Raw genomic sequence first — 14212 nt, 5'->3', positions numbered from 1 at the left:
CTTGTTTGTGAATTTCTTGGACTTTGCCGGTGAACTGCTGTTTCCTGCTTAGTTGCGGTGGAGATGGACTCTCACGCGCGTCCGCCGGACTCGGTAGTGCCCGCGGCGGCTGCCTCCAGGAAGCGCAACGGCACCGAGAGCGACACTGACAGCGACGACCCCATGCAGTACTATGTCAGCAGTGAAGAATCTGGTGACGACACCTTCGAGCTGGTGCGGAGCCGTAAAGCAAAGAGAAGGTTTGTCAGCACATCATCGAATTCGAGTGCGTCCACCATGAGGTCCATCACGGATTACCGAGGTACTCACCATCCTTTTCACGCCAGTTCTCGCCACGGATAACCTGAGATGCCTCAACAGGCAAGCCGTGTCTACACATCTAGAGGCACTGGTCCCGAATGAAATCAAGGACATCAGAGTAAACACCCGTAAGAACGTCGTAGCGATCGACGTAGAACATGCGGCTGCGTTAGATTCTTTGCGCAAGGTCACGGAACTTGACGGGATTAAAGTCCACCCTCATATTCCGCTGGGAAAAGAAAGCAGTACTGGCGTAATTTATGATGTCGACGAAACCATTGCCGACACCGATTTGTCGATCTTAATCAAGCCGGCTACAGAAAACACCGTCATCGCAAACGTTTTTCGTCTCGGCACGTCACGGTGTGTGAAGATCATATTTAAGGGCGAATCCCTACCAACACACGTAAAAGTGGGCCACTTCCGACACGCAGTTCGGCCTTTTGTACCAAAACCACTACAGTGCTGGAAGTGCATGAAGTTAGGCCATGTGAGTAGTGTGTGCAAAAACACTTCCGTGTGTTCTCGATGCACGGGGCCGCACACCACTGACACGTGCGAGGCCAGTGTGCTGAAGTGCACAAACTGCAGCGGCCCTCATGATGCATCCTCAAAGGAGTGCCCCTTAATTCGAAAGGAAATGGCAATTTTAAAGAAAATGGTTAGAGACAACTCGTCTCACCGAGAAGCGGCAGCATCTATTAAGCGACGAAGATCACGTCGCCGACGCCGTTCAAGAACCTCCAAAGCCTCTGTACCGCGCGAGCCACATACATCACCACCCCCTCTCCCGCCCAGGCCAAACGCCGTCAGCTCTAAGGACAAAGGAGCTTCGAACAACACGGCAGCTGACGCTTGGCCTGAACTCCCGAGGCTACATGCACCTACGGAGTGGGAACAGACATCTACAGCAAGGGACACCTCGTCTGTTCCTGATAAATTGACAGACCAGGATCAACAAATTGTTGTTATGCTCAGCTCTCTGGTGAGTGCTCTTCGTGTTCTTCTGGACAAGCTGCAGACGCCAACAGCTAGAAGTGCATTGCAAGTGCTGGATGCCATCAATCCGGTTCTCGCAAGCCTTCAGAAGTCCAGTGCTTGAAAACTTATATAGCGGAACCATGGCTCGTCGACAGCAGCAGCGATCGTTCCGGGATGATGTCAGAAGCGCCTCCATATTTCAGTGGAATGCGAGAGGCCTGAGGTCACGTATTTCGGATTTCCGGCAGTTCGTGTTTGAAAACCGCTTTCCTGTGCTGGTCATCTGTGAACCGAATTTATCAACTACCTTGAGACTATCAGGATATGAACCTTTCGTTTCAACCACTTGTGCCCGAAGTAGTAAGGTTCTGGTTTACATTCGCAAGGACCTTACGTATTTCGCCCAGCCCGTACCTCCACACGACGATAACCAATATGTCTGTGTTACTGTGAAAAAGAAGAGGCTGTCTTTTACACTTATTGGCGTTTACCTTTCCCCAACAAGTCAATTCGATAGCAAAAGACTAAACGATCTTATGGCTGCGACTCACGGTCCTTGGATAATAACAGGAGACTTCAACGCTCACCACCAGATATGGGGAAGCTCCAGGATAAATTCAAGAGGCAGGTCACTCGTATCCTTTGCATCAGGCCACAATCTGCGTCTTCTAAATGACGGAAGCCCGACATTTCTGCGAGGAACAACGTACAGCAGCTGCCTAGACTTAACACTGGTGTCACGTTGCCTAACTTCGAGAGTGCAGTGGTTCACTGATATCGAAACCCATGGAAGTGATCATATTCCGACCTATGTGAGAATCGATGGACTAGAAGCTACATTACCCAATATATCTCGCCAAATTGACTGGTCAGTGTTTGAAGATCTTGTGGAAGACGCATGCAAGAAACCAATCGCACGCAGGCTCGAAGACATCATTGCAGACGCAATGCATGATTGTACGCGTAGCTTCACTCATTCATCAAAGCGTACAGAGTATGACATTGAATTGGAAAGACTTCGTGCACTACGTCGTCGAGCTGAAAGGAGGTACAGGCGCACGAAGTCAATTCTTGACCTCAGAGTAGCTCGGCGAATGCAAAAGAAGATACAGCGCCGGATGGATAAACTAGAAGATCAAAGATGGAAATGCTTTTGTGAGTCACTGGACCCCCGAAAGCCACTGTCCCGTGTGTGGCGTACCCTAAGGGGTCTTCGCTCATGTCCCCAGCAACGACACCCATTTAACGCCCTTGCTCTCCATCAAAACCGCCGTGAGATAGACGTTGCAGAAGAGTTTTGTGCGAAAGTCGCCGGCGGAACAGTTCTACTCCCTGACATGGTTTTAGGCGACATTGCTGGTCCACGAGATACAAGTATGGATGCTCCTTTTTCTATGGAAGAGTTAGAGGCTGCTATGGTGCTATGTCGGTGTTCGTCTTCGCCAGGGCCCGACGGAATCACATATAATGCTATGCGCCACCTACGTCGAGAAGCGCGACGAGAACTGCTCAACCTTTTTAATAGGTCATGGCATGATGGCGTCGTTCCACAGGAATGGAAACGCAGCCGCTTGGTACCGTTGCTAAAAGCAGGAAAGTCACCGCTAGAACTGTCATCATATCGGCCTATAGCACTCGCCAGCTGCGTCGGAAAACTCATGGAGCGCATGATCCTCATGCGTCTCGAATGGTATCTCGAACACCACAATATTTACCCCGACTCTATGGCGGGATTTCGACGAGGCCGTTCATCGATTGACAATGTCATCGATCTAGTGTCATCTGTTGAGCAGCAAAAGTCTTGGAAACGCTTATCAGTAGCACTCTTTCTTGACGTGAAAGGCGCCTACGACAACGTTTCCCATCAAGCCATCCTAGACGCACTTTTGACATTGGAACTAGGAGGGCGAGTATTTCGATGGATCCAAAGCTACTTGACACAAAGGTCCTTGTATGTACGCACAGAAGATGGTCCGACTACTGACCACTACACATGCCGTGGCGTTCCTCAAGGCGGTGTTCTAAGCCCTATTCTTTTTAACCTCACACTTCTTGGGCTGGCCGATTCCCTTCCGGAAACAGTGAGTGTTTCGATCTACGCCGACGACATCTGCATCTGGGCATCAGCGGTGACTCGCCCGCAGGTTCGGGCAAGGTTACAGAAGGCAGCAACGCAGGCAACTGGCTATCTTTGCACACAAGGCCTAACCATCTCGACAGAAAAATGTGCGTTAGTCGCTTTTACGCGAAAAGCGATGTCTGGTTATCCAGTGTGCATCAATGGCCAGCGTATCTCCTACAAGAGAAATCATCGGTTTTTGGGTGTCTTTGTTGACCGAGACCTCTCCTGGAGCCCTCAGGTTGCCCACTTGAAGAAGAAGCTCACAACTATGGTTCACGTTTTCAAATTCATCGCCGGTAAAGCGTGGGGATCATCAGTGAGCTCTATGCTACAGTTGTACCGAGCGCTTTTTATCGGCTTCCTACGCTATAGCTCTCCCGTGCTTGCTAAAACATGCAGATCAAATCTTCGAGCCCTTCAGAGCGTGCAAGCACAGGCATTACGTGTTTGCCTCGGCCTTCCGCGGAGCGCCTCAACAGCAGGAACAGTTATCACGGCTCAAGACCATCCGATCACGACTTACATGACCATCGACACGCTTAGGGCCCATATTCGCCACGTTTCACGGGTGCAATCAAGCTCTCTTGCCTCCCTGCCAGAACGACGACCACAGGCGTCATTTTCCAACGTGGTCAACATTCATAGTGCCTCCCTACCATCGGGGTTCACACCCTCGACACGTTCACCATCAGCGTTGTGGTGTTTAAAACAACCTGAAGTGCGCCTTTACGTTCCAGGAATAAGAAAAAAGACGGACATGCCCACTTTGGCCTTGAAGCAAGCAGCTCTCGATTGCTTGCACTCTTTCTACTCTGACCGAATCCACATATATACGGATGGCTCTTCCACTCAGACCAGCTCCACCGGCGCAGTGGTTATACCATCACGATCAATGAGCATCACATACAAGGCTTCTCACGTGACATCATCGACCGCTTCGGAGCTTGTTGCCCTCCGAGGTGCCATTGATTATATTAACAACCAACCGGCTAATCGGTGGGTAATATTATGCGATTCAAAGGCGGCCCTACAATGTCTTTTGTCAGCTCTCCGTCGCGGGTCCTGCGAACAACTCGTCTCGGAGATACGAGAAATGCACCACCATACGATCGCAAAAGGACACGACGTCGTGTTTCAGTGGCTGCCGAGTCATTGCGGCATCACCGGCAACGACATCGCCGACGAAGCTGCTAGGAAAGCACACGAAGGAGCAAATATTGTTTCTGTACCTTTGTCGAGGACTGACGCAGCCCAACATCTAAGCAAGCTAGCGCAAACTATGACATTGGAGAAGTGGCATACAACTGAATTCGCCCAACATTGGTTGCATTCTCTCGACCCATCTATGCAGCTGCGGCTGTTGCCTGGATTTCCGCGAAATGAGGAGACAATGCTGTGCCGCTTACGCTTGGGTGTTGCATTCACCAATGCTTACACGTGTTTGATTGGAATGGCTGATAGCGCCGAGTGTAATGCCTGTGGTGTCGATGAGACTATAGAACACCTACTATGCTACTGTCCATCTTTTCAAAGCGAAAGACATAACCTCTGCAACGTTCTCAATAGGCTAGATAGAAGACCGTTCACTTTGAGCAAGATCTTGGGACCATGGCCTCGAATATCACAGCTGCAAAAGGCCACAAAAGCGCTGCTGCGATTTTTAAAAGCGACAGGACTGAGTGACCGTCTATGACCCGGACTGAGTGATAATCAGTGATAGAACAGAGATCTGTTGCTACGTCGGCGATATCAAGAGTGAACTTTCTATTCTTCTCTTAATCTCTCTCTCCCCTTTTTCCTTCCCCCAGTGTAGGGTAGCCAACCGGGCTCAGTCCTGGTTAACCTCCCTGCCTTTCATTAAATCATTTTCTCTCTCTCTCTCTGCTCGGCTGCACGCGACGACGCGCTTCGTACCGAAGCGGCGTTAACGGTCAAACCCCTTTGGTTGATCGACACTACTTTGACATTGTTGCTGTTGCCATACTGGGCCGCGTCAACGAAGCAGCTGCCGCCTGGGAGTTCTGTCGTCCGGTGTAGGAGCGCCACTGCCCTGGCCTTCCTTCTTTCAACGTTGTGCTGGGGATGCATATTGCGCGGGGCGGGGGATATGAGGACGCTGTCCTTCTTCTCTTTCGGAAGGCCCTGGTAGGCGTCTTCAGCCATGCCCGGGGGGACGCCCATCTCTGTTAGGAGTCGTCTGCCCGCCCTGGTGCCGGAGAGTCTGAGAATACCCTTTCTTGTGCTTCTGCAATTTCTTCCAGGGCATTATGAATACCCAACTGCACTAGTCGGTCGGTGCGTGTGTAGTTTAGTAGTCCGAGCGCGCTCTTGATACCCCTCCTTACCATGGCATTTAGCTTGTCTCGCTCGGCCCTCTTCCAGACGAGCATGGCCGCTACGTACGTGAAATGGCATAACAAGAAAGCGTGGACTAGCCTTATCAGATTCTATACGCTCAGGCCTCTCCTTCTGTTAGCTACCCGCTTGATTAGACCGATGACGCTATCCGTCTTTTCTGCTAGTTTGTGAATGGTGATGCTATTTGTGCCCGCCCCTTCGAGTGTCATTCCCAAGATTCGAATGGACGTGACTTTGGGAATCTGATGTCCGCACTTGATGTAGAAATTAATGTCGATTTCGGCGGGTGGGTTTCCAGTCCTGTGGCTTGCGGCTGTTTCCAGTTGGGCTGTAGAGAAGGAGTTCCGATTTCATTGGGGAGCACCGGAGCCCCGTGTCAGTTAGAAAGAGCTCTGTATTGTCGACAGCTTCCCGGAGAGCGACTTCGACTCGTCCGTCACTGCATCTCGCGCACCAGACAGTGATGTCGTCCGCGTAGATCGTGTGACCGAGGCCCTGGATCTTGCCTAGGTATCTGGAGAGGTCGACCATTGCGATGTTGAAGAGGAGTGGTGAGATCACTGACCCCTGGGGGGTGCCTCTTCCGCTCAGCTCCATTTTCTTCGATTCCAAATTTCCAGCCTTGAGGAGGGCGCATCGTCTGCTCAAGAAAGACGTGACGAAGGCATGGAAGGACGAGCCCAGGTCGAGTTTGGAGATGGCGTCGAGAATGAATTCGTGACGGGTGTTATCAAATGCTTTCTCCAGGTCCAAACCAAGGATGGCTCTCGTGTCCCGAGTGCAGCGGGGTCGAGGATTTGGATCTTGATAAGCTTCAAGCGTCCCGGGTGGAGAGGCCTGGCCTGAAACCTATCATGTTGTGAGAGAAAAGGTCGTTGCATGGTCTCGATACACTCGGCAATTCTGTTATGGATGACGTGCTCGGCCACCTTCCCTACACATGGCATCAGTGAGATAGGGCGGAGGTTCTCCAAGCTCGGCGGTTTACTGGGCTTTGGGATGAGTATGACCTTCGCCACCTTCCATTGTTCCGGTACAATTCTCTACCTCCCAAATGCGATTTATCTCCTCTGTGAGAAACTCGATCGATTGGTCCTCTAGGTTTCTGAGAGCCTTGTTGTTAATGTGATCCGGGCCGGGTGCCGACCTACCATTGAGGTCGTGTAGGGCGCAGCGGATTTCACTGACTTTGAAAGGCCCTTCCAGCGCGGAGTTCGGCTTCCCTTTGTATACTGGGTATGCCGCCTCATCGGACACAGTTTTGAGTGGCAGGTACTTCTTAGCTAGCATCTCCAGCACTTCCTCTTCCGAAGACGACTTTTTGGCTTCGTGGAGCGCTTTAGCGAGGACACTTCTCTGGTTTGACTTGGTGCCGGAGTCGTTGAGCAAGTGTTTGAGAAGATTCCACTTGCCTCCCGTGCGCATCTGCCCGTCGATTGAATTGCAAATTTTGTCCCATTGCTGCCTAGACAGGGCTTGGCAGTGCGCGTCGATCTGTTTGTTGATCTCGGCTATCTTTTTCCTGAGCTTGCGATTCAAGCGTTGGCTTTTCCACCTCTCGAAGAGTGATTGCTTGGCCTCGAGAAGGTGTGCTAGCCTGCTATCCATTGTGTCTGTGTGTAGATCCGTCTCTATGGTTTTAGTGGTGGAGCAGACATCTTGCAGAATTAGTTCGGGCCACTGGACGAGACTCTCGGGCTTTTCTCCCAGGGCGGCGCGGGCCTTGCGAACCTTAGGGAATTAGTCCCAGTCAGGGACCGAGAAGGCCTTTTTTTCTTTTCTGCTCCACTTGTAGGTTGGTGGCCGTGATGTAACGATCGCTACCGAGGTCTATGAGCAGATTCGACCACACGGCTGAGCCAGCGTTTTTAACAAAGGCGAGATCCCGGACAGAGTCCCTGGTCGAGGAGGTGCCGCGTCTGGTGGGAAAGGATGGGTCCGTCAATAGATACCGCATCTCCCGCCTCCTGCCACAGGCTTCTGCCCTTGACCGTGTCGTGCGGGTAGTTCCAAGCGTGAAAGGGGGCGTTGAAATTGCCGGCCACAATCAGTGGAGAGTTTCCGGTGAGTTTCGTTGACCTAGTGATGATGGTTTTGAAACGTTGTCTGTGATCGCTCGGGCTGCTGTATACGTTAAGTATAAAAATGCTGGAGTTGTTGGATTGACTTGGAATGACTTCGACTAGGGAGGTCTCCGTCTTGCTAAGCCGGACCCCTAGATCGTGTGCGACAAAAGTGAACTTGCTGCTGACTAATGTGCAGATTCCTCTGCGTCCCCACGGAGAGCAAGAGACGAAGATCCCTGGAGTGAAACCTAATCAGTCATCATTTCTTGCAATAATATAACATGTGGCTTTTCTTTGTGAGTGCGAGCAAACTGCTGCAGGGTGCATCTTTTAAAGGGGAGTCCCCTGCAGTTCCACTGCCAAATCCTAAATTGAGTGTGTGGCCCCATCCTTGCTGTATAGAGCGCCTTCCGGCGTTGCTAAACGGGGATAGCCGATATTCTAATTAACATTAAGAGGGAAAAATGTAGCTGGGCAGGCCACGTGATGTGTAGGATGGATAACCCGTGAACCATTAGAGTTACAGAATGGATGCCAAGAGACGGGAAGCGCAGTCGAGGACGGCAGAAAACGAGGTGGGGTGATGAAGTTAGGAACTTTGCAGGGGCAAGTTGGAAACAGCTAGTGCAAGACAGGGATAAGTGGAGATCGCAGGGAGAGGTCTTCGTCCTGCAGTGGACATAAATATAGGCTAATGATGATGATGGTGAAGTCTACAACTGACACCCTTACGCCCTAAAATGTGCAAGGGAGTGAGTTTTTTATTTATTTATTTATTTATTTATTTATTTATTTATTTATTTATTTATTATAATACTACAAATCGTCCGAAGGCATTGATGTAGAGGGGGATGTTACAGAGGGGAGACGCGAATAATGGTTGCAAGGTGAACACACCAAGAAACATATCAAGAGCAATGAAACCAAAAAGCAAGCACACCAAGAACGTAGTTTCTTTAAGTCAGGATCAGCGCTACGCGCTATCACAAGTATGCCGTCTTAGCTCATGCACGAAATCTTTGTCGTTTTTCGACACCACAGCGGGAGGCAGTCTGTTCCGTTGTTTAATGGTGCGGGGAAAGAAAGACGACTGAAATCTATTTGTACGGCAAGGAATTTCGCGAATTTTTCTGTTATGGTCACGTCTTAGTGAAACGTAGATAGATGGTTTTAGGAAAACGCGGCGATTGATGACGGAATTATTCCGATCAATTTGATTTAATAGTAAACATGACAGAAAGTTATGACAGATAACGACCTTAAAGGTGTGATTTGGTTTACAATCTACGATGTTCAGCTGCCATGATGTAATATGTCCAGCTTATATTGGCAATATACATGGAGTCCCAACTATCATGCACCAAGATTTAAAAAGATGCAGATGCCACGTAGCTGGACAGAACCAAGGTAATGTTGTTTGCCCTCGCTTGAACATACGTTTCCAACATCGTCTCAAGTCAGTTGAATATGAGAAACAGAGTGACTGTCTTTTCTCGCCCCTAACACTTCAGGAGGCTGTAACTCCACAGTGCAGCTAGAGTATTTCGACTTACAGGCAGGTTGGTACCAGAAGCAGCCCCTCATTTAGTTTTAGAAGAAGTTAGGCCTTGCAACTGGCCTCTCTCTACGGAAACACCCACATCTGTGAAGAGATGTTTTGTTTGATGTCTCTGAGCAACAGCCCGCTTAGGCCTTCGGTGAACGACTGTGGCACGACGACACGCGCTGTAGTCAGCAAGATGTGCCATGACGGGAAATACAGGCCGCCACTCCGCAAGCAAAGCACTCAACGTTTCTTACTAAAGTGCGGCAAATGTGGCTCCCAGAAAAGCTGGCGCTAACTAGTTGTGAGTTGTGCAGCCTTGCTTTAAACTATAAAAAAAATAATTAAGTTTACTAGCTGACGTCGGAGTAGACTGAATAATTTACTATATTTCTGGTTTCTTCGAATCAAGCACCCCGTTAAGAGTGCCCAGAAAATGGATGCGCCAGAGACAACACGACACGCGGGCTCGCTATATTCCAGGGATCGGTGCAGCAGCTGCCACACAAAAGCGCGGCCAAAAGAAATGTGTGCAGCAATCTTCTTTTTTTTATATTCCTTTAGCTGGCAAGGTCATCATACCTAACGTTTTCGCTACACGACGTGAGCAAATTTTTCCCATGTGTCATAACATCATGACTCTGAAGCCACATTCGGCGCCTCGAGACCAACTTTACTATCAAATTAAAACATCCAACTGGTGTTTCCCAGCCTTTACTCTCGCTAAGTGTCATATATTTATGTGCTACAAACACGTAGTAGACTTTTTACAGCTTCGAAAATACGTTAGTACTTCTTCAACCCTGGCGTCTCTTTAAAATTGCGTAGGAGTTTGCAGGCACCTGCTCGTCGCTCGTGAGTATCCTCTTGTCGTAAGTCCTGCAGTGCAGGTGCCGGAACCCGTTCCTGGCAGACAGCCTGCGCAGCAGCGTCAACAGCGTCGTCGAGCCGCACTTTGGCACCCGGTTGTACACCAGGCGCCGTCCCCTCGGGGACGGTGACGACGCATCAGGGCGCTCGGTCACGCCTTGCTCTGCCTGCCGAGGCAACTTGCTGCTATCGGTCGAGTTGCGAGTCATGTCAGCGCACGTTGGCGCTTGCTTCCTGCTGGGAGTAGAGGCCGGGGTGGCGGCCCAGAGATCACGTGGTTTCAGTGGACTACAGAAGTGGTAGCAGACGATCATTACTGCGGCGCCGACGAAAACGAAGCTGTACGGAAAGAAAAAAAAAATGTACACGGAGTATAATCCTGTATTGTACAGCGTGTAGTTCATGCAACTATAGCATATAGCACTGTGGCTGGCGGGCCTCCACAGCAACGAGGGTGAATGCGCTGCATTTCCATGGCCCGTTCATGGTCACTGTAACAAACAAGCGAATGCCCTAACAATGCACACTTCTGCTAATTATTATTATTATTATTTGATTTGTAAACATATGCACAGGAAAGGGAAAGCGAGGAGCAAGGCTGGAAACTGCCACCGGAAGAGGTACAACGCCTGCCTACTCTTCATAAAGGAGGAGACAAACATAGAAATGGAAGATAGGAAGGACGGGAGGAAAGAGCGAGATGGCAAATCTCAAAGAATAAAGTAGAACACACAGTAGGGCCCGTCACTGCAGGTCACGCCACTCAAGATCGTAAAATAGAATAAATAGTTTCTCGTTTACAAACGTGCCCCAAGTTTGTTAGTTCTAGAAAAGTAAGGAGAGCGCGTTGAGCCTGATCGCGTAGAGACGCACAACCACTGGGGCACAAACATTCTTCTTGTGTTGTGCACCGCAGGCCAAGGAGTGTAGTCTCTCACTAGTGACATGCGCTGCGCACTGAAAGCGGGACACTCCAATATCAGGTGCTGAAGTGTCTAGCAGCAACCGCAAGACGTACACGATGAACTGGCCACACGTCCTTGTCTGTATAAACGTTCGCACACGTTCACGCAGCCAACCCTTAGCTTCAGGAGTTGCGCTCTAGCGCGACGAGGCAAGCCTCGACCGCGAACACGGGGCCGGAAACGCACTAAGCGGACATACGCGGCGTGATCATTCTTAAGTTTTTTTTTGGAATTAAAAAAAAACCGCCTGTTGCAGTTAACATAATTGTAGTTCTCGAGCTGGATTCTTCAGAGAGTGGGACATTACTTGCACGAGAAATAGGAACACGTATTCAACACATTAAAAATACACTAATTAACTTCCTGACTGATTACCTTACGGCACATATTGCAATTTAAAAATTCCAGCCGGTGAGTTTGCAAGGTGAATCCCCGTGGCATGAATTTCTAGAATGGCACCGGTTCGGAGATATGCGCCATTAAACTCGCCGTAAAAATGCACTGTTGCTCCACTTATGTTTTCTAAACGAACGCTCTTTTATGACCAGAGTAGCAATGTGGGCTTGTTAGTATGGCATCCTAATCTGAGATCTTTAGCACGAATAAGACTGTCTGTTAAGCTTTGTCCTATAAGAAATTGAAGTTCTTGCGCATGCCATGAGCTGTCGTTCAAAATCTTGTTGCTCTGATTTGTGTGACATGTACACGTGACTGTGACTCATCTGACTGAGTATATAAGTACAAGCTGGTTTTCGATAATAAAACATTGTTGGAATTTGTCGCCTTGTGTCTCCTGTGCCTTCTTGTGGCCAGTATGATTCGCGCTAAAAAAGGCATATCAAGAAGCTCTTTTATGCCTTGAAGCACAAAAGTAACTGGAACACCCGTGTATTTCGTCCCACACATTGGGAAATGATATCTCTAAACTGGTGTCATCCTAGATATTCATTTAAAGTGTATGCGTCTTGAAAACTCACCGGCTATATTTCGTAAATTGCAATATGTGCAGTAATGTCCGCCTCTTCGAATAATCCAGCTCAAGGACAATAATTATGCTATCTGCCACTGCCGATTTTTAAATATTCCGTAAAGCCTATAAATGATCACCCTGTATAATATAACAAGACGCATACTTCTGAGACGATATCGCATGCGATAGTGAGAGGCGAGGCCGATGGTAAGGCGTGCGCCGTGAATCACCGTCACCCAACGAGGCGTTCTCGTTTTTTTTAAATACCACATACTGTGGTCTTGTTACGGTGCTGCTACGTTATCGCCTGCTATCTCGCTCGTCGATTGTGTAACGTGAAAGTTCCTACCATGTCTCTCTTACACCCCATGCATGGTGAACCGACGTCAAAGGAGAAATCCCCTGACTGCAATGAGTCCTTGAAATCCAATGCCCAATTACAGCGAACAGCAATTATGAACTTTTGTCTCAGCAATACCCTGATACTCCTACGTGACCTCCTGAAAAACGAGCATCATGTGCCGATCATCAAGGAACAAGCATAACATTTAATTGAAACGTTTCGAAGGGGATTCACTTGAAGTAGGTTTAAACAAATGCGTCGAATTTGCCTCCTTTTTTTCAGAGGTAATTGGCTGCGTTTGCGATGTGGGAAACTGTATACAAGCAATCCTGTTCTGCGTTGAGAGAAAAAGAGAAAGATCGGAGCACCTGTAGAGAAGTTTTCTTCTCAGTTTTTTCCCAGGACTGAAGTCTCCCGACAGATCCATAGCTTTACTCTCGGCGAGCTTCCAGCCTGTCGAAGCGTCTCGCCATACTCAGCCGATGCCGACGACTGCAGCCAGCCATCTGCATATTCTCTGCAACTGAAACAAGCAAAAATAATCAACAGCCTTAATTACCCCATGCTTCCAGTTTTCTTTCTTTTGTGAAACCTTGCACCTTTTTGCCGTTCTCTCACCGCGTCGGCACGATTCGTATCGGCGAAAACGCGGACGTAGATGAACGGTCTCCCGCTGCAGCCCTCGCCAAGACGGTGAGAACAGGAGCGCCCGCCGCGCCAAGCTAGTTCACCCTCCTGGCACCGTACCGCAGTCGATCCCATCCGGGACCGCTGTAGGCTCCCAAGGTCACCATAACTTGAAATGTCTGTGCACACGCCATTCGCTTTTGGCGCATCGGCTTTTGCTTGTTCTTCTAGCTGCCACACCATTTGATATTGCTATGCTAACTGAGCTGTGCGAACTTCTCACAAAGATCAAATTGCACCCATGACGGCCCAAATTTACTCCTTTAAGTACCCTTTCTTTCCAAGAACGATAGCTGAATGGAATGCCCTGCATCAGGACCTTTTCCAAGCAGGTAATCTTCTCAATTTCGAACATTGTTTGTCCCGGTACTTGTCCGAATACAAATTCTTGTCATTTTCTTGCCTTTCTTGTCATGTGTTCCGCGGAGGCTCCGAGTTTTCTTAGGCCTGAAACCCAGCCTACTGTTGTGAGTGTTGGTCGGTAAATCTGTTGTATTTGTGTCCTGTATTCACATAGCCGCTAGATTATTGTGTTATTATGGTTGTTGGTTTCTAGTTGATTGAACTAAGTTTGTATAAAAGTTTGTACGTGTGGCTGTGTACACTTGTTGAGTTGTATTGTCTGCATTCATCCTGTAACGACCTTACGGCTGCAGTATTAGCAAACAAATAAAAATCTATAAATATTATTGGTCAATTTATACTGACATGTCCACAACGTGCCCATGAGATGTTACGCAAGGAGGCAAGCACTGCATGCCTCCTGACAGAAGTCAACATCTCGTGTAATACATTGGTCAGTCAGCGGCTAAGCAACACAGAAATTTAAGAAACAGCTCTATTAATATCGTAATATAATAACGCAGAATATAATTTCAAATAATTAGTTAACTAGACGAAGTATATATAACAGAAATACAATTGAACGACATACAGAAACTGTAATATAGGTGATCTGGCTTCGGAGAAGATCATTCATAAGAAAGACCACCACGGTAATGTATTAA

The 14212-nt window shown here is 48.8% G+C and overlaps 1 protein-coding gene across 1 annotated transcript in view; it reads right to left on the bottom strand.

The window, feature by feature from the left end:
• LOC119431840 (uronyl 2-sulfotransferase) overlaps window positions 1-14212 on the bottom strand; it is an 83329-nt gene that overhangs the window by 43838 nt on the left and 25279 nt on the right. Inside the window, exons 2-3 of the mRNA XM_037699296.2 lie at window positions 12887-13041; window positions 10213-10579 (exon numbers count right to left, since the gene is read on the bottom strand). Of these exons, the coding sequence (XP_037555224.2) occupies window positions 10213-10579; window positions 12887-12945 (426 nt within the window). The 5' untranslated portion in view covers window positions 12946-13041. The remainder of the gene's footprint in view (window positions 1-10212; window positions 10580-12886; window positions 13042-14212) is intronic.

The sequence above is a fragment of the Dermacentor silvarum genome, chromosome 10, assembly GCF_013339745.2.
Source record: "Dermacentor silvarum isolate Dsil-2018 chromosome 10, BIME_Dsil_1.4, whole genome shotgun sequence".
Lineage (NCBI taxonomy): Eukaryota > Metazoa > Arthropoda > Arachnida > Ixodida > Ixodidae > Dermacentor > Dermacentor silvarum.
Note: the sequence above shows the minus strand (reverse complement) of the source record. Positions and strands in the feature narration are given on the sequence as shown.